A 27,197-nucleotide genomic window follows, 5' to 3' on the forward strand; every position below is an offset into this window, starting at 1 on the left:
AGGGGGACAATGGACATCCATGCCTTGTCCCTCTGCTCATTTCTATATTTTCAGAATGTTCATTGTTAACTCTTACTTTTGCACTAGGGGCTTTATACATCATTTTAATCCAGCCAATAAAAGAAGACCCAAACCGGAATTTCTCAAACGCGCCATAAGTACTACCACTCTAGGCTAGCAAAAGCTTTGGTTACATCCAGGGACAGAATAGCTCTTGACCCTTTATTTTCCGATGGCGTCTGGATATATTTAGAAATGCCCTTCTGATATTCATGCTGGTAGATCTTCCCGCGATAAATCAAGTTTGATCTGGGTGTACAAGTTTTGTAACGGTTTAGTTCAGCCTATTTGATAATACCTTAGCTATGATTTTGACATCTGAGCATAACAAAGATATCGGCCTGTATTAAGCTACATCCAATGGGTCCTTCCCTGCCTTGGGTATCAAGATGATAGTTGCTTCCATCATCGAGGCGGGCAGTTCCCAATAAAGTCATTGACTTTAATTCCTGGATGTGCTGCCACTTCTTATCATTTTCCCCTCACACAACACTCTACCTCAGTGAGAGAGAATTCTCTTGCACTGGAGAAAGATCTGATTTAACAGCCAATTCAGGGGGCAAGAGGAGCTTAGCTGACGTAAAGGAAACAAACCAGATTCTCTTGTGAACAGAAACTCACTGTGCAGTCATTTCTGCAGTCTATGTATCAGGAGCGGACAATTTCCAGAGAGACTTTCTCAGCTGTCACCACATGGACAAGGTATTTTCATCCAGGTGAGTTCAATATATGAACAACCACAGCCAACTACAAACAAACAAATATAACAACCAGCCACCAAACACAATTGGCAACAAGCACCGCAACCACCACCAACAAGCACAGCCAGCAACAACAAACACTGCCAACACTAGTAGCCACCAGTGACCGAATGCAACAATAACCACTAACTACAACAACCACTGACAAGTACAAACAGCAACAAAAAACTAACAACCAGCAGAAACAACAAATGACAACCACTAACAAACAACCACGCCCAGTAACGAAAACCACTAACTGAAACCAACTACAATAAACAAACTACAATAGCCAAATCTAACAACCGGCATCAACCAAATACATCAACCACTAGAAATATCCACAACAAACAACCACCACCAACAACCAAACACAACAATCACAACTAACTACAACAACCAAATAAAAAAAATCTGCAACACACAACCACCAATAACAAAAACAACCACTGACAAGCACAACCAGCAACAACATCAATCGACTACACCAACCACTAACAACCAATATCCACAAGCAGCAACAATCACAACAGACATCAACAAACGCCAACCAAGAGCCACAACTGGCAACAACCTACATTCACAAACAACAACAAATGCAATAAACAACTACAATCATCAAAAACAACAACCAAATACAACAATAACAACCAACAAACAAATACATTAACAACAAGCTACAACCACCAAAAAGCGCAACCATCAACAAAAACAACCACCGTCCACAACCAGCAACAAAAACAGCTAACAACAAAAACAGCCAACCATAATCAGCAACAACCACACCCAAAAACAACCACCAACAGTAACCAACAACCAGCCACACCTAACGACCACTAACACAAACCACAACTAGCAATATCAACTAACTACAACAACAGCAGCAGCAACAACCAGCTGCGGCAACATCAACCAAAAACATGACAAAGGATCTTCTAGCTCTGACCTCCAATGCTCTAGTTAGCACTTGCTCTTGGATCAGGCCAATTTATGCCTTTCCTCCACTGAACAGTCTACCTTGCCTGCTCCACAAAATAGGAAGACAGTGATTTTTCTGGCACTAAACTGGCCCAGAAAAACCTGGTACACAGACATACTTCGGCTTCTTCCAGAAGACCCTTGACCTCCTCAACAAACTGGATCTGCTTTCTCAATGCCCTCTATTCCACTCTGTCTCTGACTTTACTGTGTCTGGCTTTAACAGCACGGCGGTTGAAACACAGTTTCTGAAGTATATAGAGGTCTTTGAGCCTGCCATTGCTACCTTTGCTCATAGCAAGAAAAGCCACAACTAGAAAGATTTATTATCATACCTGGAAATCCTACTTTGCCTGGTGTGAGCGCAGTCAATTCAGCCCCATAGATTACCTGTTTCCCATGTTTTGGCCTTCCTACAAATAGGTCTAGACCAGTTTTTTTCACTTTCAGCACCCCAAAGAGCAAGTTTCAGCCCTATCCATCCAAAGGCTTCTAATTTCACTTTCTCTACATAAAAAATGTAATTCAAGGTGTTTCTCTTATAAGGCACTCCACCTCCACTTTATAGCATCTTGTGCTCCCCTGGAATCTTAACTTGGTTTGTTCTGCCTTGTAAAAAACACCATTTGAACAGATCAGGCATATTCCCTTACAATCTCTTACCTAAAAGGTAGCTTTTCTGCTGGCCATCAAGTTGGTTAGACTTCTTTTTAAACTAGTGTCTCTTTCTACATACTTTACATGACAAGGCTGTGTTATATCCTAGGCCAGTGATGGCAAACCTTGGCACCCTGAATGTTGTGGAACTACGTTTCCCATGATGCTCTGGCACTCTGCAGTGTAGTGGAGCAGCATGGGAAATGTAGTTCCAAAACATCTGGGGTGCCAAGGTTCGCCATCACTGTCCTATGCCATCCTTCCTTCCAAAGTTGGTTTCATTGTTCGGTCTCAACAAGGGCATTGTTCTGCCATCCTTGCCCCTTGCTCCTAAGCATCCAAAGTAAGTCTCTTTATATAGCCTGGATGTTTGTAGAGCCATTAGAGTGTACCTAAAAGCTACTGCAAATTCACAATTGCTGGACAAGGAATTTGGTCTCTAGAGCTTATGCTCTAAAACGCCTCCTCCGATTTTGAAACGTTTGTTTTTTTTTCCTTGGCCACAAAGGGCATAATAATCGATGATACCTAACATTCTTTGAACACTAGCATCTTTTTATCACTTAGCAGTTATTGGTGGACAACCTCTTCCCACTTGATGGTAGGTTTCTAGCTTAAGAATCTGATTATTTTGGAAGATTAAAGACTTTGAGGTTGATTTACTAAGGGCAAATCCACTTTTCACTACAAGAGCTCTTGTAAGTGCAGTTGATGTAGATCGGTGTAGATCTGAGGGGAAGCTCTGCAATGAGGTGAAGCTCTGCTGATTTTATTATTTAATCATGTGCAAGCAAAAACTTTGTTTTTTATTTTCCTTGCATGTCCCCCTCAGATCTACAATGACTGCACCTCCAAGTGCACTTGCAGTGAAAAGTGGATTTGCCATTAGTAAATAACCCCCTTTTGGTTCTCCAATGACACTGGAGCAAGAATATTGCAGCTTCTGGATCAGTAGCCCTTGGACCTGCAACATGGAAGACATGGGTCAGGGTGTAATGTTGCCTCTGCCACAGGACTGCTTTTAGTGCTCACCCTTTCTATGGCAGTAAAACATGGTGTAGTTAGCTGCAGAGTGCTTTACAAGTCCAAGGCAGTGCCAACTCAAATACCGGTAATGTGAGGACTCTGTCCATGGAGACGGTGGTATGGCCTACTGTACCCTGGTGTGGATTAGTCTGGGGCTTTGTCATTCTCCTGGGAGGGTCAACCACAGGACCCCTCCCCCACCTAAGGATAGTCCCTTGACACTGGGACCCTGCACTGGGCACAAGGTTATCTGTGACAAGAACTCCTTAGGCTAGGAACAGTGTTTACTACCGCTGCTGAAACACTTTTAAATAGTTTCACAGGCATGGTCTAGTGTGCTCCACTATAAAATGGTCTGTTACAGTTATACGCTTAATATGTTCTACTTTCCAGGCCTGAGACACATTTTGGTACACACTGGTCTGGTCTGGGTGCATAGTACTGCCTTTTGATTAAGTTTGTCAGTAAGCCACAGGAAATCCCCTCACTTCCATGGTGCACACATCAAACAGAAGGGAAATAGGACAAGGGACAGGCAAGCAAATACTCTGCACAGGGCCAGGATACAGTTATTCAGGGTTCCTTTTAAAACTATGCACTTGTTCTCAGGACCAAAGTCTTCACACCTCGGAGTCTCCCTTATCCTCTTAGATACTTCCATTCCTACTTTTTACCTAGAGAGGAATTTGTAGCATCTATGACACACCTGTAGGGAACATATGTGCTCATGGCCCATTTGATATGCCTATTACCATGGTGTCAATATTTATATGCAGTTTTAGCATGCCCTATGTGTATGCGATTCTGTAAATGCAATTTTGTGTTATGCCGCGTACACACGATCAAACAATCCGGTGGAAAAGTCCGGTGGACTCAAGTCCGCCGGACAATCCGCCCGTGTGTAGGCTCCGGCGGACTTCTTTTACCCCAAAGTCCGACGGACTAAGATTGGAGTTTTGCACATCAATCTGTCCGCCGGACTCACATTTCGGCGGACAGTACGGCCGTGTGTGTGCCAGTCCACCGTACTTTTGAAATGAACAGACTTTTCCCACCCAGAGGAAAGTCCGCTCATTTTGAGCACGGCTCCAGGTAGCCGGGACCAGCGAATGAGGCATCGCTGACCCTGTCACCTGGTATGGACTTAAAGGGGCATCCCTACGCTGAAAAAACGGCATGGGGTCCCCCCAGGTCCATATCAGATCCTTATCCGAACATGCTACCCGGCCCGCCAGGAAAGGGGGTGGGGACGAGTGAGCCCCTTCACCCCAAAGCACCTTTTCCCCATGTTGATGAGGACAAGGGCCTCTTCCCAACAACCCTGGCCGTTGGTTGTCGGGGTCAGCGGGCGGGGGGCTTATCAGAATCTGTGAGCCCCCTTTAATAAGGGGGCCCCTGAATCCCGGCCCCCCACCCTATGTGAATGAGTATGGGGTACAATGTACCCCTACGCATTCACCTGTGAATTTTTTTTAAAGAAAACACAACACACAAGGGTTAAAATAGTTTATTGCACAGCTCCGGGGGTCTTCTTCCGTGTTCGGGGGTCTTCTCCCCGGACTCCTCCGCTATCTTCTGAGGATGCTGGGACTGTGTCTTCCAGTGATGTCCCTATATAAGTCGCCGCACGCCACGTGTCCTGTCATAGTGACCGGAGACAGCGACGAGGCAACATCTCCAGAAGAGAAGAACAGAAGACGGCGACAGAAGACCGGGTCACCGCTTGCAAAAGAGCTAGAAGAAAGCGAGGTGGCCCGGCAAGAAGAACCGAAGAGGGGGACAAGACCCCCGAAGTCAGAAGAAGAGGGCGGCGGCGAAGAAAAAATCCGGCAAGAAGACCCCCGGAGCTGGGCAATAAACTATTTTAACCCTTGTGTGTTGAGTTTTTTTTTTTTTTTAACAGGTGAATGGGTAGGGGTACATTGTACCCCATACTCATTCACATAGGGTGGGGGGCCGGTATCCAGGGCCCCCTTATTAAAGGGGGCTCACGGATTCCGATAAGCCCCCCGCCCGCAGACCCCGACGACCAACGGCCAGGGTTGTCGGGAAGAGGCCCTTGTCCTCATCAACATGGGGACAAGGTGCTTTGGGGTGGGGGGGGGCGCACGGTCCCCCCATTCCCCGAGGCACCCCCCATGTTGAGGGCACGCGGCCTGGTACAGCTCAGGAGGGGGGGACCGCTAGCTCGTCCCCACCCCCTTTCCTGGCCGGCCGGGTAGCGTGCTCTGATAAGGGTCTGATATGGACAGGTAGCTCGTTCGGAAAGTCCGGCGGTTTGTCTGCCAGACTAAGTCCGCCGGATAGTCTGATACGTGTGTACGCGGCATAATTCAGTATGTTGTACATGATTTCACATGGTATAATAAAATGTTCTTTGCCAAGACTGCTTTTTGGTATACATCTCTCATTCAAATTCCCCCTTTTTTGTGGGAACCCATAAAAGCAACACTATGTTTTATATCCCACATGTTTACTTTATACAGTGATTGGCCTAATTTAAAGACCACTTTCCCTTTTCTTTGTCTAAAATTTGGGATGGAGACCAATTACTTTTGGGGCCTTGGACCACATCATTCTTTATCGCATCTGTGCTATACAGGCCTTTGGGTCCAGCCAGACAAGTCAAAGCTGTGGCTTACATTAATCAAGGTGGCATCAGAAGCCATGATACCCTTGGAAAAGCGGACCGGATCAGGAATCCAAAGGTCTTTGCTGCAGATGCACTGGTGGCCCTTTGGGACCAATTCCAGCTCCTTCCGCTATGCATTCTTCCTCAACTGTTTGAAAGGATTGAGATGAAGGGCATTTCAGTTATCTTGGTGGCACCAAATCGGCCCAGAAGTACCTGGTACTCTGACATACTGTGATTCACAGAAGACACTCATTGGGCACTTCCAGATCAACCAGACCTGCTGTCTCAAGGTCTACCATCCTGCTTCACAGTCTCTGACTTTGACTTGTTTGCTTAAACCCAAGTCTTGAAAAAAAGTCAAATCAACCTAGGCCTATCATTGCACTTAAAAGCATTCACACGGTTGAATCAACGCTATCTAAACTGCTAATGTTAAACAAGAGATCTACTGACAGTGTGAAATTGCTGGCATTTCTTAACTACTAGTACTGCTCAATCACTGACATCGCCTAATTGTTGATACCGCCCAAATGCTACTATCGCTTAACAGCTGATATTGCTTATTTACCGTCATCAATCAACTACTGATATTGTTAAACTGCAGTCAATGTTCAATTACTGTTATTTGATCAGCTGCTGTTGCGGCCCAATTGCTGAACTGACTCAACTGTTGATATGGCTCAATTACTGATATGGCTCTGTTGCTGATATTGTCAAGCTACTGATATCGTCCAGCTGAAGGAAATCGTTTAATTATTGAAATCGTTCAACTATTGAAATCGCTTATTTTCTGAAAACGCTTAACTGTTGAAATTGCTTAATTATTTAAATCGTTCAACTGCAGACAATGCTCAACTGCTGAAATCGCTCAACTGCAGATATCACTTGATCGCTGAAATCTCTCAACTGCAGACATTGCCCAACTGTTGAAATTGCCAAACTGCAGATATCGCTTAATTGCTGAAATTGTTTAATTGATGATATCACTCAATTGTTGAAATTGCTTAAATGCTGACAAGAGTTTAACTGATGACAGTGCTCAACTGGTGACAGTGCTCAACTGGTGACAGTGCTCAACTGGTGACAGTGCTCAACTGGTGACAGTGCTCAACTGGTGACAGTCCTCAACTGGTGACAATACTCAACTGGTGACAGAATTTAGTTGCTGACAGCGTCCAACTACTGACGTTGCTTGAGTGCCGACATTGCTCAACTGCTGTCATCGTTCAACTGCATGCCAATGATGGACTGTTGCTTTTGCCCAAATGCTGTCTCTGCTCGATTGTTGCTATTGTTTGATCGCTGACATTGTTCAGCTGTTGAAATTGCTTAAACGGCAGATATCGCTCAATCGGTGACATTGTTCAACTACTGACATTGTTCAAACTGCTGATATCGTTTTGCTGTTATCACTCAACTGCTGATATCACTAAACTATTGATTGTTGCTATCGCAGTTGACGCTGTTTAATTAGTGATGCTGCCCTAGTGTTATGGATGAGAAATAATTTATGCTGCTAAAGTACTGATATTGCTGATACTGACTGAAATTTAGATATTGTTAACTTTTTGTTAGTGTTAAATTGTTGATATCGTTAAAACTGTTTATATTGTCGATACTTCAGATAATAAGAATATCATAGATTTAGCGGGTAATGCCAAAAATATTGATATTCCTGTTTTGACAATAGAAGTGATCATAAATTACTATTATTGGGAGGTTGGCATTTGATAACACGGGTTGAACCAGAAGGTAGATTACGTGTATAAACTGTCTTTCAATAGGACTCTAAAACAGTGACCCCTGGGAATACCCATGGGACGGAGGAAGAGGAGAGGAGAGTATAATACAGTATGTAAACCGGCAAGTCCGGTGTTATGCAATAAGGGTACACTAGGGAATACATCTAACCATTCATTAATAGGTTCCTCTAACGCTCAACAAGGGATAGCAGAGTTTTTTCCGGTAGGGGGCCGGACACGATCACGTACATCGAAGACAACAATAGATAGCAACAGGGGAATGTCAGCTTCTGTTGTTATGCAGGATACACATATACAATTATTACAAGCAGAAAATACTATATTAACACCAGTGGTATCAATAATGAAACCATCAGTGTCATCTGTAGGGCCATTGGGCTCTTTAAGTACTGGGGCAGGAAAAAATCTACAGATATCAAAAAAGGATAGTGCGGATGCCATAAAAAACATGTGGGAATCGGCTTTGGAGTCACAAGAACCGATTGAGTTTGTAGAATCGGTAGTTATAAACAAAGTGCCTAACACCTCAGGTATAGGCGCATTAGATATGCATATGAATATGGGAGGACTCGAGGATGGCCTTCAATACTCAACCCCATCCCCCCCGTTGTTAGGGGGATATACTCCAGTAAATATAGTGAATAACGAGAATATAGATGGGAACCCAAAAGGTGACATAATGGGTGATGAGTTGGGATCAGAAGTGGGGGATGTTCGGACCTACTTAAGAGCACTGCCCACTCGCCATGAAATGGAAGCCTTTATCCAGCGTCTAGAACATGGTTTCCACAAGGAGATTCAATCTGTACATAAAGAGCTACAGGCAACTGGGGAGAAAATAACAGAAGTTGAACGTTCTGTAGACAAATTAGGGGAGCATGTACAATCTCATGAACAGCGTATAGATACCCAGGAGTCTCATATTCATACACTATTTCAATTATGGGAGGACCAAGACAATCGTAGTAGAAGAAATAATATTAGGATTAGGGGACTGCCAGAATCAGTTAGAAATGAAGAGCTTGCTACAACAGTTAACCACATTTTTACCTCACTGCTGGGGAAACCAGAGGAATCAAATTTGGAACTTGATAGAGTACATCGGACAGTGGGACCACGTAAACTAGATCCAGATAAACCAAGGGACATAATATGTCGAGTACATTTCTATAAGGATAAGGAGGAGATTATGAGAAGGGCAAGAGAGAGGGGACAAATTAATGTTAATGGAGCAAATATACAATTGTTACAAGATCTATGTCAATTTACTTTGGAGAAGAGGAAGGCGTTAAGGCCTCTATTAATAATGCTGCAAGATCGTAACATTGTATATAGGTGGAATTTCCCCTTTCAGCTACAAATTAAGAAAGATGGCAGGTGGCTAAATTTACGTGACCCCTCTGATATTCCCGCTATACAAACTGCCTTGGGTTTACATGATCTTCCATTAATAACTTGGCCCAAGACTTATACACAGTTTAGAAGACCGGAACCCCGGGAGGACAATAGAAACAATCAATCAGAAAACCCAAAATCTAATTAGGCAGAGTAAAACAGCTGGCGAATTCAAGTGTTATTTGAGTAATAGCTATTTAATCTAACAATGAATTGAGAATTGTCTTTTCTTGGATTATTATTATATTTGTTTATGGATGCCCATTGTTACTGTACAGAGCCTCCCTAAGTGCTCCATAGCTCTTTCCCCTTATAGGAATCACCGTCCCTCAGGTAGGGTTTGGTGTTTTTTTTGGGATAGATCCCATATTGGGTGGGGTTTTTTTTTTTTTTTTTTTTTTTTTTTTTAAATTTTTTTTTTTTTTTTTTGGTAATTTAGTTAACGTTCCCCTGGGTAACCTAGGGATCGGGGAGAAGGAGCTTCTCCAATTTTAGAGAGCACAACTCTGTAACTCTTGCGCCGGGGGTGTGGGGGTCTTTTTCTCTTTTTTTATCTCTCTCTCTTCCCTCCTGTTTCTTTTTCCATCCTTCTTCCTTCTTTCTTTAGTCCACTCAGAATTTGATATGGCAGCGATTTTTTCCTCGCCAGTATCACTAAAATTATGTACCTACAATATTAAAGGTCTTAATAATAAATCAAAAAGAGGTCAGATTTTATATAGTTTGCATAAAGCTAAGGTAGATATTATACTCTTTCAAGAGACCCACTTTCGAAGTGACAATATCCCTGTGTGTTCTCGTAAACACTACTCGCAATGGTTCCATAGCACTATGTCGAGTTCAAAATCAAGAGGGGTCTCTATTGCTTTTCACAAGCGCTTACCAGTTCAGAATTTGGAATATAGAGCTGATTTAAATGGAAGATATCTGTTTCTTAAAATCCGACTGTGGGATAAAATTTTCACGATTGCAAATTTTTATATTCCAAATTGTGATCAAACTAAGGCAATTGTGAGTTATCTAGGCCTTCTAGCAGATTGTGCAGAAGGTACGGTTATCGTGGGAGGAGATTTTAACTTAGTACTGGACCCTTCACTAGATACGTCAGCTCAACGATCAAATATTTCATATTCTCGTTTGCGGGCACTTAAAAACAAACTTTTTGAACATGGGTTGATGGATCTCTGGCGAACTTTAAATCCTAAAGATCGTAACTATACATATTTTTCTTCAGCGCATAAAACATATAGTAGAATAGACTTTTTTTAACTGGTCCTAAGTTATTGGAATGGAACCCCTCTGTAGAAATCGGGTCATTTATTTGGTCCGACCATTCACCAGTATTTTTAACAATAGTACCCCCTCAGACTCAGGGTACTAATTGGTCGTGGCGTTTGAATGATACACTTATGCAAGATCAAATCTGTCATAAAGCAATTACAGAGGCGATTGATAATTTTATCTCCGACCATGAACAGGATGAAACTGCCTTACCCTTGAAATGGGAGGCTTTAAAGGCAGTAATACGAGGGGTGTTTATTCAACATGGTTCTCGTCTTAAAAAAGAAAAATCAAAAATTATCGAAAATACGTTATTGAAGCTCCATTCTTTGGAAACTCGACATAAAACCCACTGTTCTCCAGATATATCAGCCAATATTTTCTCTACGAGGATATCTTTACTACAGTTATTCAAATCATCTCAGAGCTCATACCAACAAAGACGTGCAGTGGGAAGATATAGATCTGAGAATAAGTGTGGGAAAATGTTGGCTGATATGTTACACCCACGTCAACCACAGACCTTTATACCAAGTATAAAAAAATCATCAGGGGAATTGACATCTGACCCATGTGAGCTTCAACAAACTTTTAGAGAATACTTCTCAGCCCTCTATAATTTGACCCCATCATCACTAGGGGAGGATGAGGGAGTTGGAGACAATACTATGGGGGAATATGTAAGGGAGAATGCTATTCCGACAATAGATAGTGCTACTGGGGAATCTTTGGATTCTCCATTTACACTTGAAGAGCTACTAGAAGTAATTGCCAATACTCCAACAAATAAGAGTCCAGGCCCTGACGGGTTTACATCAAAATTCTATAAGACGTTTAAAGAACATATAGCTCCGTTTATGCTTCAAGTGTTTAACTCTATTTCCTTTACGAACCAATTTTCAACACAGACTCTGGAATCTCATATAACTCTGATTCCCAAACCAGAAAAGGATTTGACACTTTGTTCTAGTTTCCGACCCATATCATTGATTGGGATAGATTTAAAGATATATGCTAAACTGATTGCACTCCGTCTTCAACCATTGCTTCCAAGCTTAATACATACAGACCAGGTAGGATTTATTCAAAGTAGAGAAGCACGTGATAACACGATTAAAACTTTTTTGTTGATGAACTATGCACAAAGGGCTAAAATTCCAGTATGCCTTCTCTCAGTTGATGCAGAAAAGGCATTTGATCGGGTGGGATGGCCCTTCCTAAAACATTCTTTAATGCAAATAGGACTGGGGTCAAATATATTCCATAAGATCATGGCATTATATACTAAACCGGTAGCTAGAATAAAAATTAATGGTTCATTAACAACAAGTTTTAATATACAAAATGGTACTCGTCAGGGATGCCCGTTATCCCCTTTACTCTATGTTATAGTAATGGAATATTTAGCGACGGCTATTAGACAGAACTCTTCCATTTCTGGAGTTCAGATAGAACAGAGGGAAATAAAAATGGCTTTGTTTGCTGATGATTTATTACTTTATATCACTAATCCACACATTGCAATTCCTTCTGTTTTGTCTGAATTCCAGCGGTTTGGGAAACTGAGTAATTTCAAAGTAAATATATCAAAATCAGAAATCCTTAATGTGTCGCTCATACCCGAACAGGTTAAAATGTTGAGAGCTAATTTTAAGTTTAGGATTTGCTCTACAGCTGTAAAATATTTAGGTGTTAAAATCACCCCAGACTCAAACCATTTATACTCAATGAACTATGTTCCTCTCCTGCAACGTACCCTACAAGATCTAAAAAAATATGATGTTAAGCAATATTCATGGTTTGGGAGAATTAATATATTAAAAATGGATATAATACCGCGGTTTTTGTATTTTTTTCAAACTATCCCAATTGGTGTCCCCAGATCTTTTTTTTCCACTTTACAATCGGCTTTTACAAAATTTATTTGGGGACATAAAAAACCAAGATTACAAAAGAAATTATTATCATTACCAAAAACGAAAGGAGGTGCGGGTGCACCTGATCTATACTACTACTATGCTTCGGCTGTTCTGACTAGACTGGTGGATTGGTTTTATTGTTTGGAAACCAAACAATGGGTAAAAATAGAACAAGGGTTGAATCAATTGGATCTAAAGGCATTGCCATGGTTAGACTTGTCTGATAGCAATTTAAATCGTGAGCTGTTAGAATCTATGCCTTCTCTCACATCTCATGTGTTGAATGTATGGGGCAAAACAGCTATAAAATTGGAACTTTCTTCTTATGTAGGACCTATGACATCTCTATTTGGCAACCCTTTATTTCCACCGGCATTAAATAGGACAAGTTTTCTTATATGGAATAGGGAATCCCATTATAGACTGAGTAATATTTTATGTCAGGGGACTATTCCGTCTTTATTAAATTTATTCCCTACTCAGCGACCAACACCTATGCAAATGTTGGAGTTTTGGCAGTTGCGGTCATTTTGGTGTACAATACGATCAAGTAAATCTCTGGGTAGAGATTTGACACAACTTGAAACTATCCTGACACAAGATCAAAAACCAAATCATGTTATATCAGTACTGTATAAGATGTTTATTATTAAAAATCACCCGGAGCCCCCAGAATACATAAGTAAATGGGTTAATGAGATCAACGCTCAAATTGAGGTTGGGGAATGGGAGAAGGCATTTAATTTTTCTCACTGTCTATCACCGTCGATTAAAGCACAAGAGACGAATTACAAACTGCTCTCAAGATGGTACTGGAGCCCAGTGACACTTCACCGTATATACCGAGAAAAATCGGATATATGTTGGCGGTGCCATAGAGAAAAGGGCACATTGCTCCACATATGGTGGGAATGCCCCCTAATTTTTAGATTTTGGGAAAAGCTTATGCAATTATTTACAACAATCACTGGGGAGGCAATCCCGAATACACCACAAATCACCCTCCTCTCTATGTTACCAAGAACATATAAAAATGTTAAAAAGAATCTACTAGGATACTGGTTGACGGCGGCAAGAACTGTGATACCGCGGCACTGGCGATCAATCCAGTCGCCTACGATAAATGAATGGGCTCTAGAAATGGATAATATAGAGAGAATGGAGATACTCTTAGCACAAGAATTAGATACATATGAAAGGTGCCTCTTGGTTTGGACTCCATGGAGACAACATAGGAAATTGGTAAAAGATTAAGGAACTGGGAGGGGGGAAGGAGGGGTCCGTGGAGGAGAGAGAAGTGGGGGAGGGGGAGAGGTTAGATATACAATATCCCCCTTTCCTCATCTTTGTTGGTGTTCTTTTTTTTTTTTTTTTTTTTTTTTTTTTTTTTTCCTCCTGGGGAGGGAGGGGGAGGGAGGGTAGAGGAAATAAAATAATAAATGTGATTATTATGCATGTAATTAATACATATGTTTGAATATTGTTTAATTGTATGTAATGCTTTATAATAATTGAAAATAAAAATAGAATTGGAAAAAAAGAAAAAAAAAGCATTCACACAGAGAAAGGTACAACAGTTTCAGTCTAGACCAGGGAATCTGCCCCCCTGCAATATTTCATTCAGTCCACAACTAGAATGTGTGTCTTCAATGACCACAGATTGAGGGTTCAGGTCAGCAGAGGCTGTCTATGGGCTCTGTTGGCCTATGGTCTGCCAGGCCTATCCTGTAAAGAAACCTTTTGTGTTCTTCATAAAGACAAGGTGGTTTTGAGGCCCCAAGTTTAATTTCTACCAAAGGTGGTTTACTCATTCCACCACAATCTGAACATCATCTTGCCATCTTTTTCCTATCCCAAAGAAAGCCAAAGAAACGCCTCTACATTATTTAGATGTAGTTCACACAATGCAAGTTTATCTTTTGGGCAATGTGTTCATCCAAACATTGTCTTCTTGGTTTGTCCTGCTTGTGGGCTTTCACAAGGGCTGTCCTGAATTTTGATCCTCCAGCTCTAGGTCGTGAAAGCAGGCCATCACTAAGGCTTATGCCCTGAAGGAAAGGATTCCTTCTTGCTCTGTTAAGGCTCATATGCCTCATTCAGTCAGTGTCTTTTGGGCGCTTCAGCACCAGACATCTGTTTCTCAGATTTGAAAGGCTGCCACCTGGTCTTCTATTCACACCTTTGTAAAAGTTTACCAGATGGAAGTATAGGGCTCTGCCATTTTTGGCCATAAGGTGCATCTCTTTGAGTGGATAACCTGGTTCATTGTTTTGGGCCTGTTAGCTTTGTTTGCTGTGTTCCCCACCCTCAGTTATATTATTTGTGGGTTCTGTATAAAATAGGGATTTTATACTTGTAAAATAATTTTCTTGGACTACAGGACACCCTCCCCTTTGTCCTATTGTATTCCTCTGCTTGTTAAAAAAAAGAAAATTGCTGGGAGCAGGAGGGATTATATGGGTTGCCCTAACAACTGTGTTTGGCAGTGGCCTCACCTGACGCTGACAGCATATAACCTATGGTCAGGATTTAACAGCGGATGTGTACTGTACTCCAAGAAAAGGATTTTACTGTCAAACATCCTTAATTAGTTACTATGGATTGCCATCTAAAAATGAAATGACAAAGTGAAAAGCAAAACTAGGGTTTAACAGCAACAGAACATCAATTTTAAGTTTAAAGTGTTTACTAGTAAGCACATGGTTGAATACATGAACACTAATGCCACGTACACACGACCAGACTTTTCAACATCAAAAGTCTGACGGAATGATTCCGGCAGACTATTCGAACGTGTGTGGGCTGCAGCGGACTTTTGATTTGCAAAAGTCTGACAGACTTTAGAAATGGAACATGTTTCAAATTTTTCCGACAGAACTCTGCCGGACCCAGTTCCTACTGAGAAATCCGCTCGTGTGTGTGCTAGTCCGACGGACAAAAACCGACGCTAGGGCAGCTATTGGCTACTGGCTATGAACTTCCTTATTCTAGTCCAGTTGTACGTCATCACGTTCGAATCCGTCGGACTTTGGTGTGACTGTGTGTGGCCAAGTCCGTTCATTCGGAAAGTCCGTCAGAACTCTGTCAGAACTCCGTCGAAAGTCTGTCAGACTTAGTCCCTCGAAAAGTCTGGTCGGGTGTATGCGGCATAAGACCTCTTTCACTCCAAGCGTTTTTCAGGCACTTAAAAATAGTGTCTGTAAAGCGCCTGAACAATGGCTCCCCTGCAGTCTCGGTGTGAAAGGGCTTTCACACTGAGGCGATGTGCTGGCAGGATGTTAAAAAAAACTCCTGCAAGCAGCATCTTTGGAGCTGTAAAGGAGCATATCGACAGTAAATTGCCTCTAAAAATAGCGGCGCTTTGACGCCAACGCCTTGGTGTGAAAGCAGCCTAAATGCATGATGTGGTCATCCTTTACCTGCATGAGCGTGTGTTTAACCACTTAAGGACCAGCCGCCACAGTTATACTGCAGCAGTGCGGCTTAATCCCACAAATTGCTGTAGGTGTACGTCGGCTCATACATTGGCCAGCCAGGTAGCCTATCAGCAGGTCCAATGGACTCTATGCCCGCCGGCAATCCACGATCGTTCCCCGCAGTGACAGAATGGGGATTTTTCTGTGTAAACAAGGCAAATCTACATTTTGACAGCGAAGATCACGCAGATCCTGTCTTTCTACTATGCAGGATGACGGATAGGTGTGATTCACCAGTAACACAGTCCTCCATACAGTTAGAACACATTTAACACCTTTTGATCATCCTTGATGTTAACCTCTTCCATGCCAGTGTCATACAATAACAGTGCATATTTTTAGCACTGATTACTGTAATGTCACTGGTTCCCAAAAAAGTGTCAAAAATTTCACTTAGGTGTCTGATCTATCTGCCGCAATCCCGCTAAAAATAACTGATGACCGTCATTACTAGTAAAAAAAAAAAAAATGCCACGAATCTATCCCCTATTTTGTTGACGCTATAACTTTTGCGCAAACCTATAAATATATGCTTTTTTTTTTTTTAACTAAAAATATGTAGAAGAATACATATGGGCCTACACTAATGAAGAAATTCATTTTTTTTTTAATTGTTACTCTTTTTCTGTTTATAGCGCAAAAAATAAAAACCCCAGGAGTGATCAAATACAACCAAAAGAAAGCTCTATTTGTGGGGAAAAAAAGGATGTAAATTTTGTTTGGGTACAGTGTCGCATGACCACGCAGTGCCATATCGCAAAAAATTGCCTGGTCATTGAGGGAGAAAATCTTCCAGGGCTGAAGTAGTTAACATACCTGAGGTAAGTAGCCTGGAACAGGAGTTGGTGTTTTACCTCTCTCACACCGTGATGTCCAATGACCCTTCGTGCAACAGTAATCATCATATTTTACTTGAGTCCATGCCAATGTAGCTCTTGATCCAGGTCCTTCTGTGTCAAGTATATGTGGCGGAGGGTGCCTGTATTATAGAATGAATCCAAGTTATAATGTTTTATTAGCTTGAATTTTTTTTTTTTTAAATAGACATTTATTATGTCCTTTAATCTATAATACCGCATACACCTATATGTCTTGTGCATGCTATATAATCTGCAGTTCTCTAGAAAAACCAGTATGCATTGATCTCCCATATTCCCAACCTTTCTGTGCAAGTAATCAGTGAGTGAAAAGGCATTTTTATTATACAAAAGTAGGTAAAATGAGAACATACAGTACAAAAAAAAAATCCCTCAGGTGCCTTCACATTTCACAGAGAAAACAAAGGGACCTCGGGATAGCCTGTCCAGCCTCTGTCCCCTTTCAGACATGGGAGGCAATAAAACACATTTCATGAGCCAGTGGTTCACTTTCTCAGGGGGATGTAGGAGATAAATGCATTAAGCACTCATTAAGATCAGCCAATGTATTAAAATCACTGAGGCACCTGAGTATGTACTTTCCACTGTCTGGAAAACAAATTGCAGGGGATCGAAGAAGAGGTGGCGTTACTCTTGATAATCTAAATGAGAGCCCTTTTACCTCCCCCTTCACAAAATTAACAAACTTGGCCTTTATATTAATCTTGGACGAATATAAATATTACCAAATCTATCATACAGAGTCAATTCAAGCATGATCATCTACTTAAATAAAATTCTCCCACAAGCAGGGCCCTCCTAACCCTTTTGTCCTCAATTTAATTGTTTTGTAACTAAGGTATTCTAAAGTGTTGTGCAAATTATTGGTGCCATATAAATCCTGTATATTACTGTAATATAATAAAAATCCATCTCCAGTTATCGCTTTTATAGTGTCATTGTTTCAGAGATTGACCTTACTTACTCATCCTATACAAGAGGCAATTAACACTGCAAGTTAAAGTGTCACTAAACTCACAACAGTAAAATCATTCTGTATATGCAGTAAAGCATGCTTGTTATACTCATTGTGTAACCTGAGGGGTTAATCTGCATTGTGTTAAAAAGCTGTTTGATCCTGTCTCCTCTGATCCTCTCCTCCTTCCACAGCCCCCCAAACCATCTCCTGATAGAACAAAGCCTTGGGGACAGGCTGCACATGCTCAGTTTGGTGTGTATTGCTAGAGAGTTTTTTTCTTTATCTTGGGAGAGTGCATGTGATTAGCACAGGGCTAATCAGCACTGTCCAGACAGAGGGTCAGGGATCCTGCATCCTCAAAGAATAATCATGGGAGAATGAGAACTCCTCCTACAAGTTTTAACCATACACTGATCATTAATTGCATTGCACATGTTCTGTGTACTGTGGGAGAACAGATATAGTGAATACAGGATCCTGGGTTTAACAACACTTTAATATGTCCCAAAAAAGTTAGCAAGGTGATCACAATCATTACATCCACAAAAAAAAAGAATTCCCACAAAGTTCTTTCCACCCCTTACAGCAGTGCAATCAAAGAAACAAAGTCCCTTTTTTATTTTTATTGTTTGCGCAAAGTTCATTACTTCTTTGCATTTATGCAATTCTGAACAGAATGGGTTAACTACACTGTAGAGGTGCATGATTCTGGAAAAATGAGAATCACAATTTTTTTATGCTTAGAATAAAGATCACGATTCTCGGCGTAACATCATCTTTCACATTATACAAAAAATTGGGCTAATTTTATGGTTTAAGTTTTGTTTTAATTAATTCAAGTGTATTTTTCCCCAAAAAATTGCGCTTGAAAGACCGCTGCGCAAATACAGTGTGAAATAAAATATCGCAACAACCCCCATTTTATTCTGTAGGGTCTCTGCTAAAAATATATAATATATATACACATATACATATTATATATATATATATATATATATATATATATATATATATATATATATATATATATATATAGTGTTTGGGGGTTCCAAGTAATTTTCTATGCAGATTTTAACTTGTCAGAAAAAAGGCTTAGTCTTTAAGTGGTTAAACTGACCTCATTTACAGACCGAAGTTCATCCCTTTGATCCAAAAGACCAAAATATTACAATGTTTCCTTTTATCTCTCAGCACTTAGAAATGTTGATCAATATTTGCCGAATGGTTGGTTTTTTTGTTTTGTTTTCAGCTTTGAGTGAACAGAGACTGGCTCTGCACTTGTTGCATGAATAAATTGTGGAAATGCCGTATTTGGGGTTGAACAAAGATCGCGATTTTCGAACAATTAATCGTGCAGCTCTACTACGTAGTATTGCAAATGTTTGGAATGAATTAGGTTTGCCTCATATCCTCATGTAACTTTCCTGTTCTTACAGCAGATGGCACTAAAGACCTAACGTGTCCTAGACTGCTCGTTTTCCTTCCAGTGACATCATAGGCACTTTCCTAATAGATCCCATCTGGTAACTCATCCACACAGACAAGTCAAATTAAACATAAATATTTTTCTTGCACACAAGAGCATTCTTTGTGTTTCCAGTCACTAGGAGGCTGAAGTCAAAAACCATTCTGCAAACTAATCTCTCTGATATGTTTGCATAATTTTACAGAACCTTAGTCATCAATTTCTGTTTCAACACTACCAGTTCAATGGAAAGAATGTAACTCTTGGTTTTCAATCTTAGCTAAACTGTTATTGTGCATGAGAGCTTAGAAGACATTACAGCTACATATTACACACTCTAATTATTTCAATTAAAGCCCCACTCCAGCATAATCTTCAGCGTCGACCCCTCTACCCAATGGCTGGATTAAAATAAAATAAAAATCTCATCTAAATGCCTTTTTTTATTTAAAAGTATAAAGGCAAACTTTTTTTTTGTTTTCGTTTTGGATAGAGTGGAAATAAATTAAAACTACTATTTGGTTTTCACTGCTGTCTATGCCCCGTTAGGAAGATTCACCCTCTCTATCTTCCCTCTAACCCATGCCACTATCCATAATATGAAGCCCAGTCAGGATAACAGAACCACTTCCCAGCCTTCAATCTGTTATAGGCCGGTTGGGAAGTGGATATATATATATATATATATATATATATATATATATACACACAGAACAAACCACAGATTGTCTTGATTGACTTATGTTGCCTACACATACTGCAAATATTTCAATTTTTGCAGCCCTGACTGCTTGTGTTAATATTTTATACCCTAGGCCCCATTAGCTGGCTCAGAGAACACAGTGCTGGGTAATGTGTAAGAGGCAGGAATGCCATGAATGCTGATTTTCTCAACGGTTATTGATGAAACATTACTCCACCAAAACTGAATGGTTACTAATTTAGCAAACATTAACTTGTATTATTCAATCTCTGAATGATGAAGGTAAAACCAACCTTGTTGCCTGAACCCAATTTTGACAAGTGTTGGTAAAACTGTACATATTTTTGCAACTTCATCCACGTGAATTATACCTTATTTTTTCAGGACTAATTAGGCCTTTATTTTGAAGTTAAATGTTCATGGATAGCTCCTGATTTTATTTTATTATCAAAAGGCTCAAAATAATACATTATATATATATATATATATATATATATATATATATATATATATATATATATATATATATAAATAAAACTGTATACAGTATTTCTTGCCATTGCCCAGAATAAATTCTCCCACTTCTGATGTGCATAAGGATACCCCATATGACATTAGTTGATGTTTTTATCTTTAGTGAGGCCTACAGAGTGCACATTTTTCTTTTTCCTTTATTATTATTTTTTTTTTTTAATCTTACCTAAAACACAGACCTTTTTTTTTTTCCTATACTGGCACCGATGGTGATGCTGACACTGACACTGAGTATAACCCTAACACTGGCACTAACAGTAACCTAGATCTAGCACTGATCTTGATTTTTTTTCTTTATTATTATTTTGTGAACAGTTTTTCTGACCGTTCCATGTCAGCCTACTACTGGGTATGCTCTGCCCATACCCCCATGTGCAGGACCTAACTCATAAATTTGACACCCGCCCTCAGACCAGCGTTCTTTTCTTTTCCTCCGCACCTAGTAGGACCAAGCAGCACCCCTTACCTGGCTGCAGTAAACTTGTGGCCGTCCACCTGTTGCTCCCCAGGTGCAGACCCCACTGTATGGACCCAAAAATAGGCTTCATATGTGGGTGTTATGGCTGGCATTAGGACTGATGCCCCGCAGAGGTGACACCATGGCTGCAGCTATCTGGTATGTAACTGCCTGAATTTATTGCCTTTTTGTCTCCGTGATGCATGCTGCATCTTCCTTTCATTCAGTGATGTTTCTTTAGATTGAATGCAGGGCCGTAGATCATTTTTTGTTCGGGGGGGGGGGGGAGTTTATCAGCAAAATAAAATAAATTGCGCCAAAATGATGAAGACTGGACAAAGGAAAACCGGTATGTGTTGACCTTAGTAAGCAATCACATCCTTAATTGTATTTTATCAGGTCCTTTAGAGAATCAAACCTGATTTCAGTTTTTTTCCTTCTAGTTTTTCTTAATGCTGTTGGCTATTGTCCAGTATTAGGCCACGTACACACGGGCGGATTGTCTGCCCAACTAAGTTCGTCAGACAATCCGACAGACAGTCCGTTCAACTTTTGAATGAACGGACTTGACCACACACGATGAACAGACAGTCCGCTGAAAACTTGCGCGATGACGTGTACAGCACGTACGACGGGACTAGAAAAACGACGTCCAATACACTGCAATGCAACCTTCGGCCGTGTAAATCCTTTCTGAGCATGCGCCATACTTAGTCCGTCCAACTTGCCTACACACGAGCGGACTGTCCGCTGAAACCAAGTTTGGACGGACAAAACCAAGTTTGGACGGACAAAATTACGGAAATTCCGAAAGACAAAGTCCGTCAGACTGTCCGCTGAAAAAGTCCGCTGAAGCCCACACACGAGCGGATTGTCCGCTGAAACACGGTTCAGCGGACTAAGTTGAGCAGACAATCCGCCCGTGTGTACGCGGCCTTAGTGTCCAAACTGAATAGGTGCAAGGTGAGTGTGCTGCCTACTTACAAGTAAGGTTGGCTATTGTGGTGCAAAGTGAGCCTATGTTGTGTCAGACAGAGAAATCTCTGACTTTAACTTTTACAGGTTAACAAAAAAAGGGGGAATGCACTGCCTACCACAGGATGGTGCACTGTAATGGCCAATCTTACTGGGCAGGTACAAAGGGCACCGTCTTGTGGAAGACAGCACAGTCGCTGTGTTCACATTAGCTTAATTTTCAATTAATCACAGAATAAGAAAATAAAAAAATTTAAACTGAAAAATTACCAGCATTGAATACACTGACTTTTCTTTAGGCTAGGTTCACATCTAAGCGGGTGCAAGAAGGTGTGTAATTGCACACCTTCCTTGTGCTGGCAGAGGAAAAACACACTACTGCTTAGGAGATACGCGGAGGTGCACTACAATGCGGGAAACCCTCAATCCACGCATATTGTATGCACCTCATTCAAATCGCACCCACCTTGCAATCTGCAGTGGGTGTCAGTGCTATCTTAAAGAGGAAGTAAACCCTTACAAACCACTTTGACCTACAGGTAAGCCTAGATTAAGGCTTACCTGTAGGTCCAAGAAATATCTCCTAAACCTATATGGTTTAGGAGATATTTGCCCGAAAACGGGCACCGCTGTCTACGGCGCATGCGCCGTAGACAGCGGCGCGCAGGTGCACTAAACGCGGCAGTTCCAAGAATGGAGCTGCCGCATTTGTCGACTCCCATGCGCATGCGCGGGAGTGACGTCATCGCGGCTTTGCCGAATGACAGCGGCGGAGCTGCGAGACGCCACTCCCGTGCGCATGCGCGGGAGTGACGTCATCGCGGCTTCGCCGCTGTCATTCGGCGGAGCTGCGAGACGCCACAAGCAAGATGGATGCGGCGGACTACAGGGGACAGCGGCGACTTCGCTGGCTCCTGTGTCAGGTAAGTGACACATAATGGGCTACTATGCGATGCATAGTAGTTCATTATGCTTTACCTTTGCAGGGAAAAAAAGAGGAAGTAAACTCATCAGGGTTTACTTCCTCTTTAACCCCCCCCCCCCCAGCAAAGCTTGCAAAACGCAGTGTGTTTGCCTGCACCAGATCGCATTCCCAAAAGACCATGCAAACCGGTTGCAGCCCGGTTCCAAAATTGGTGCATGCATGACTGTTTTCACACTATAGTTTGCATGTAAATCGCACAGGAACTGCACTGCATTCCTGTGCAATTAACATGCGATTCTGTGTGGCATGATTTGAGCCCACCTTGAATAGGCTGAACCACACTACATCTCGCCAAAGAAGAGCAGGCACCTTTTTTGAAAAAAAAATTGACACCTGCTGCAGATCAAAAACACAGTGTATTTGCAATGCGGTGCGGGAAAACGCACAGGGATCGCAGCGTTTCCTGTACCACATATGTATGAACCAGGGGTAAAACAGGGCCAAGGCATGCCACTGAGGGCAGCAGAAAGTCCAGCCTGGCTCTGGCATTGGCAGATATGTTGTGGTGTCAACTGCTGAATTAGTAAGCCAGTGCGCACCACAACAAGCTTGCCAGGACCAAGCTGGCCTGTCAGTAACACAAGCAATAGAAAACTCAGCTTAGCCTCAGTCAACTGTCAGTAACACAAGCAATTCAAAATTTAGCCCAGCCAGCCTCAATCACATACTTTGCCAGTTGCCACACAGAATCACAGACAGTCTCTCACTGACTCACGATTACCTAGTATTAGGGATGAGCCGAACAACCCCCCGTTTCTGTTCGCACCAGAACCTTCAAACGGACCAAAAATTTGTACGAAATTTAGAACCCTACTAAAGTTTATGCGACTCGAACGTTCGAAATCAAAAGTGCTAATTTTAAAGGCTAATATGCAAGATATGCAACAGACAACACCAGCAATAAGGGGTATCTTCAGGTGTATACTGTGCTGGAGGCACACAACAACCGCTTTAACTCCTGAAGATGCCTGTATTAGAGAACACCAGCAATAAAGGGTAGATACAGGTGTGTGCTGTGCTGGAGGCACACAACACCCACTAACTCCTGCAGATGCCTGTATTAGAGAACACCAGCAAAAAAAGGGTAGATACAGGTGTATACTGTGCTGGAGGCACACAACACCCACTTTAACTCGTGCAGATGCCTGAGAAAAGAACACTGTCCCTGCCTATCTTGCTCTTTCCCTGCACGCCGGAACACACTACACAAGGCCACCGCACTTTAGGTGTACTAAACCCCCTGAGCTATAATTGGCCACAGGCATCCTGCCTGTGGCCAATTATGGCTCTCCTCGCTGCTGGTGCTGTGATTGGCCAAGCATGCGGGGTCACAGTGCATGCTTGGCCAAGCATGAGCCAGCAATGCACTGCGATGGCGTAGTGCATTGTGGGCCATTCGTACCACACGAATTAGGTGCGAACGGTCCACAAAGTTCTGAATTTGCCGAACAGACGAACGGCCGATGTTCGAGTCGAACACCGAGCTCATCCCAACCTATTATGAACAGCAGAATGCAAGCAGCTGCACAGAAGTCTAAGTGTGGTAAGTCTGAGGACACTCTCTGAGACTAGGCCAGAAGAAAAAGAGGGACATACCTGGACAGGACAACAGCAGTTCATCCATGTGGGGGACTGGCGGCTACACAGCACTTTACAAGGACTCTGCGCTTCAGGGCCCAGGCAAAGCTCCACTCCCAAGCCCAAAGTGGGAGTGGCATTGCAAGCCAATGGGAATATAGTACAATAGTGCGCAGTGGGCAGGACTACATGCACTGCCATCTCCCACTGTGCTGTCTGGTGGTAGATCTGTCAGCCCGAGCCTGATAGACTGGCCTGGTGGTGTACCACAACATACATGCGGGTATGCCTAATGATCTATTATACTTGCTGCAGCGCATTATTATACTCTGTGTGCCACTGACTGCAGTGCTGCCTGTCGCTGGTGCCATGTGCAGCGGCAGAGCAGGGACACCGTCCATTTAATTTTGGCCCTGGGGATTTTGAACACCCCTGCCCCGCCCCCCCTTATCTACACCCCTGATTGAATGGATCCCCATATGGCAGGAGGGATGCTTTTTGAGCTCCTTATCAGCCTGGGGTTGTATAAGGCATCTGCTTGTGGGCTATTGAGGTGTAATCCACTTACTATTCCCTTGGGTGATCTGTGTACATTGCAAAATATTATCATAATCTGTTACAGTCCTACTTGTTTGTTTATGTCCTGAACAAAACTTTTTTTCATTATCCTGCTTCTGGCATGACTGAGTTTTGATGAATACATCACCTGGTGAATGTCTGAGCTCTGGTCTGGGAAGCTGCAGTATTAGCCTTGCTTAGCAGTAGGTAACCCTATTCGTGGGTTATTTCCAAGCATACTAATACTAATTCCAATTGCATGGAATTTGTTTTTGTATTGCTTTTTTAGTCTGCAGGGCTGTAATTTGAAGTAGATGGGTAGTTATCTTAAGTTACTAGATGGCTTGGGTAGCATTGTAAATGTTATGTTTTTATTCCTAATGTGGAGTTCTTCTTTGGACGTGCTCAGTATGCCTGCTTGTCAGGGATTGATTTTTACTGAGACAAGTCCTTGTGCAGCAAGCAGTAAAACTGTGTACTGTTACCTCCTTGTACAGTTGCTGTCAGTTTGCTGCAAAGCCATGAGTTTCACCTCATCCTAATAGCGAGTCTTTGCAAAGAACTTACGGGGCACCGCTCAGGTAAGAGTTTTTTTTAGGCTGTATGGGAAGCGAACTATGGGCTCTTGCCATTGAGTCCCTCCAGACTGGCAGGCATCATGTGCCACCTAAATTGGGCCTATGCCACTCATGCCTAGGCAGACAAGCCATACACTCTAAAGGAGTGTTTCCACTCTCCCTTTGAAAAGGGTTACCGAGCAGTCCTCTAAAGACTCTTCTAAAAAGAAGATATGGATGAACATGACTGCAAGAATGCTACCTTGTTCAAGCAACCAAGGATAAAGATGATGACACCTAACAGGTTGTCACATTCATTAAGCCTGTGATCAATACACTCTAAAGGAGTGTTTCCACTACTTTTACCGAGCAGTCTCCAAGCCTTCCCAGGCAAACAATCCTCTTCAGACTCTTCCAAAGAGAAGATACAGATGAACATGACTGCAAGAATGTTGCCTTGTTCAAGCAATCAAGCACCAAGTCTCCAGGGAAATAATCCATGATTCACTGTAGGCTACATTTCCCCTGACTGCAGTCTAGCTTTTCCTATAGACTAGCCAGACTTCACCTTCCTAGTCTTTTATATCCCTACTGCAACATTAATGACTAACAGTAAGAAAACCCAGTATTCTGGGACTTCTATGAATGAAACACAAATCTATGAATGCAGGATGGGCAAATGAATGAACGCAATGTCTCCTACTGCAACATTAATGACTAGCAGGGAGAAAGCCCAGCATTCTGGGGCATCTGTGAATGAAACACAATCTATGAATGTAGAAAGGGCAGATGAATGAAAGGTATGGGCCACCTCCCAATTTACATGGAACTTGGAAACCACCTTAGGGATGCTGGTGAAAGCCTAAGGATCACTTTGTCCAGGAGAATGATGCAGAAAGGATCTTTACAAGATAGCGTTGCCAGCTCTGAAACTCTCCTTGCTGATGTTATGACTGTGAGTAAAATCAGCTTGACTGTCAAGAACCATAGTGGACATGTCTCCGCAGGCCCGAATGGATGTTTGGAGCAAAGCTTTTAGCACTGTTCCCATGTCCCAGGCTGGGAACAGGGACTTCCTTGGTGGTCTTATTCTTATGGCCGCTCTAATAAATTGTTTTATTAGCGGCTCCTCTGCCCACTTGTGGCCTGCGAAGCAAGACAAGGCTGACACTTGCACCTTTATGGTGTTGTATGCTAAGCCCATACTTAGAGCTGACTGTAAAAATTCCAGCACCTGCACAATTTTTGCCGATAATGGGGAGAAATTCTGTTGTAAAGCGAATGCTGTAAACTTCCTCCAAACTCTGGGATATGTGGCATTAGTTGTGGCCCTTCTTGACTTCAATAGTGTCAAGATTACTTCTTCTGAGATGCCGTGAGACTGCAGTCTGGCTGATTCAACAGCCATGCTGTCAATTGCAATTTGCCTGGGTTGGGGGTGATACCACTGGTCCTGCTGTAGAAGGTCCCTCTTCAGCAGCAGCCATATAGGGGGAACTTCTGCCAGCTGCAGGAGCAGTGGGAACCATGGCCTTTGTGGCCAGAAGGGTGGGATGGATTGCAATTGCATGGACGTTCCCAACCGCAATTTTTAATAGGGTTTTCATTATCAGAGGTAT

At 42.2% G+C, this 27,197-nt stretch overlaps 1 protein-coding gene across 2 annotated transcripts in view; it reads right to left on the reverse strand.

Annotated features, from left to right (window-relative positions):
* Positions 1-27,197, reverse strand: part of SPMIP2 (sperm microtubule inner protein 2) — a 187,836-nt gene that overhangs the window by 4,122 nt on the left and 156,517 nt on the right. Inside the window, exons 5-6 of one of the 2 annotated variants that reach the window (XM_077477126.1) lie at positions 16,747-16,909; positions 8,910-9,026 (exon numbers count right to left, since the gene is read on the reverse strand). In XM_077477126.1, coding sequence (XP_077333252.1) covers positions 8,910-9,026; positions 16,747-16,909 — 280 coding nt within the window. The remainder of the gene's footprint in view (positions 1-8,909; positions 9,027-16,746; positions 16,910-27,197) is intronic. The other variant, XM_077477127.1, reaches the window with a different exon arrangement.

This window comes from Lithobates pipiens, unplaced genomic scaffold (genome assembly GCF_037356315.1).
Source record: "Lithobates pipiens isolate NorthernLeopardFrog02 unplaced genomic scaffold, aLitPip1_a1.2 Scaffold_13, whole genome shotgun sequence".
NCBI lineage: Eukaryota > Metazoa > Chordata > Amphibia > Anura > Ranidae > Lithobates > Lithobates pipiens.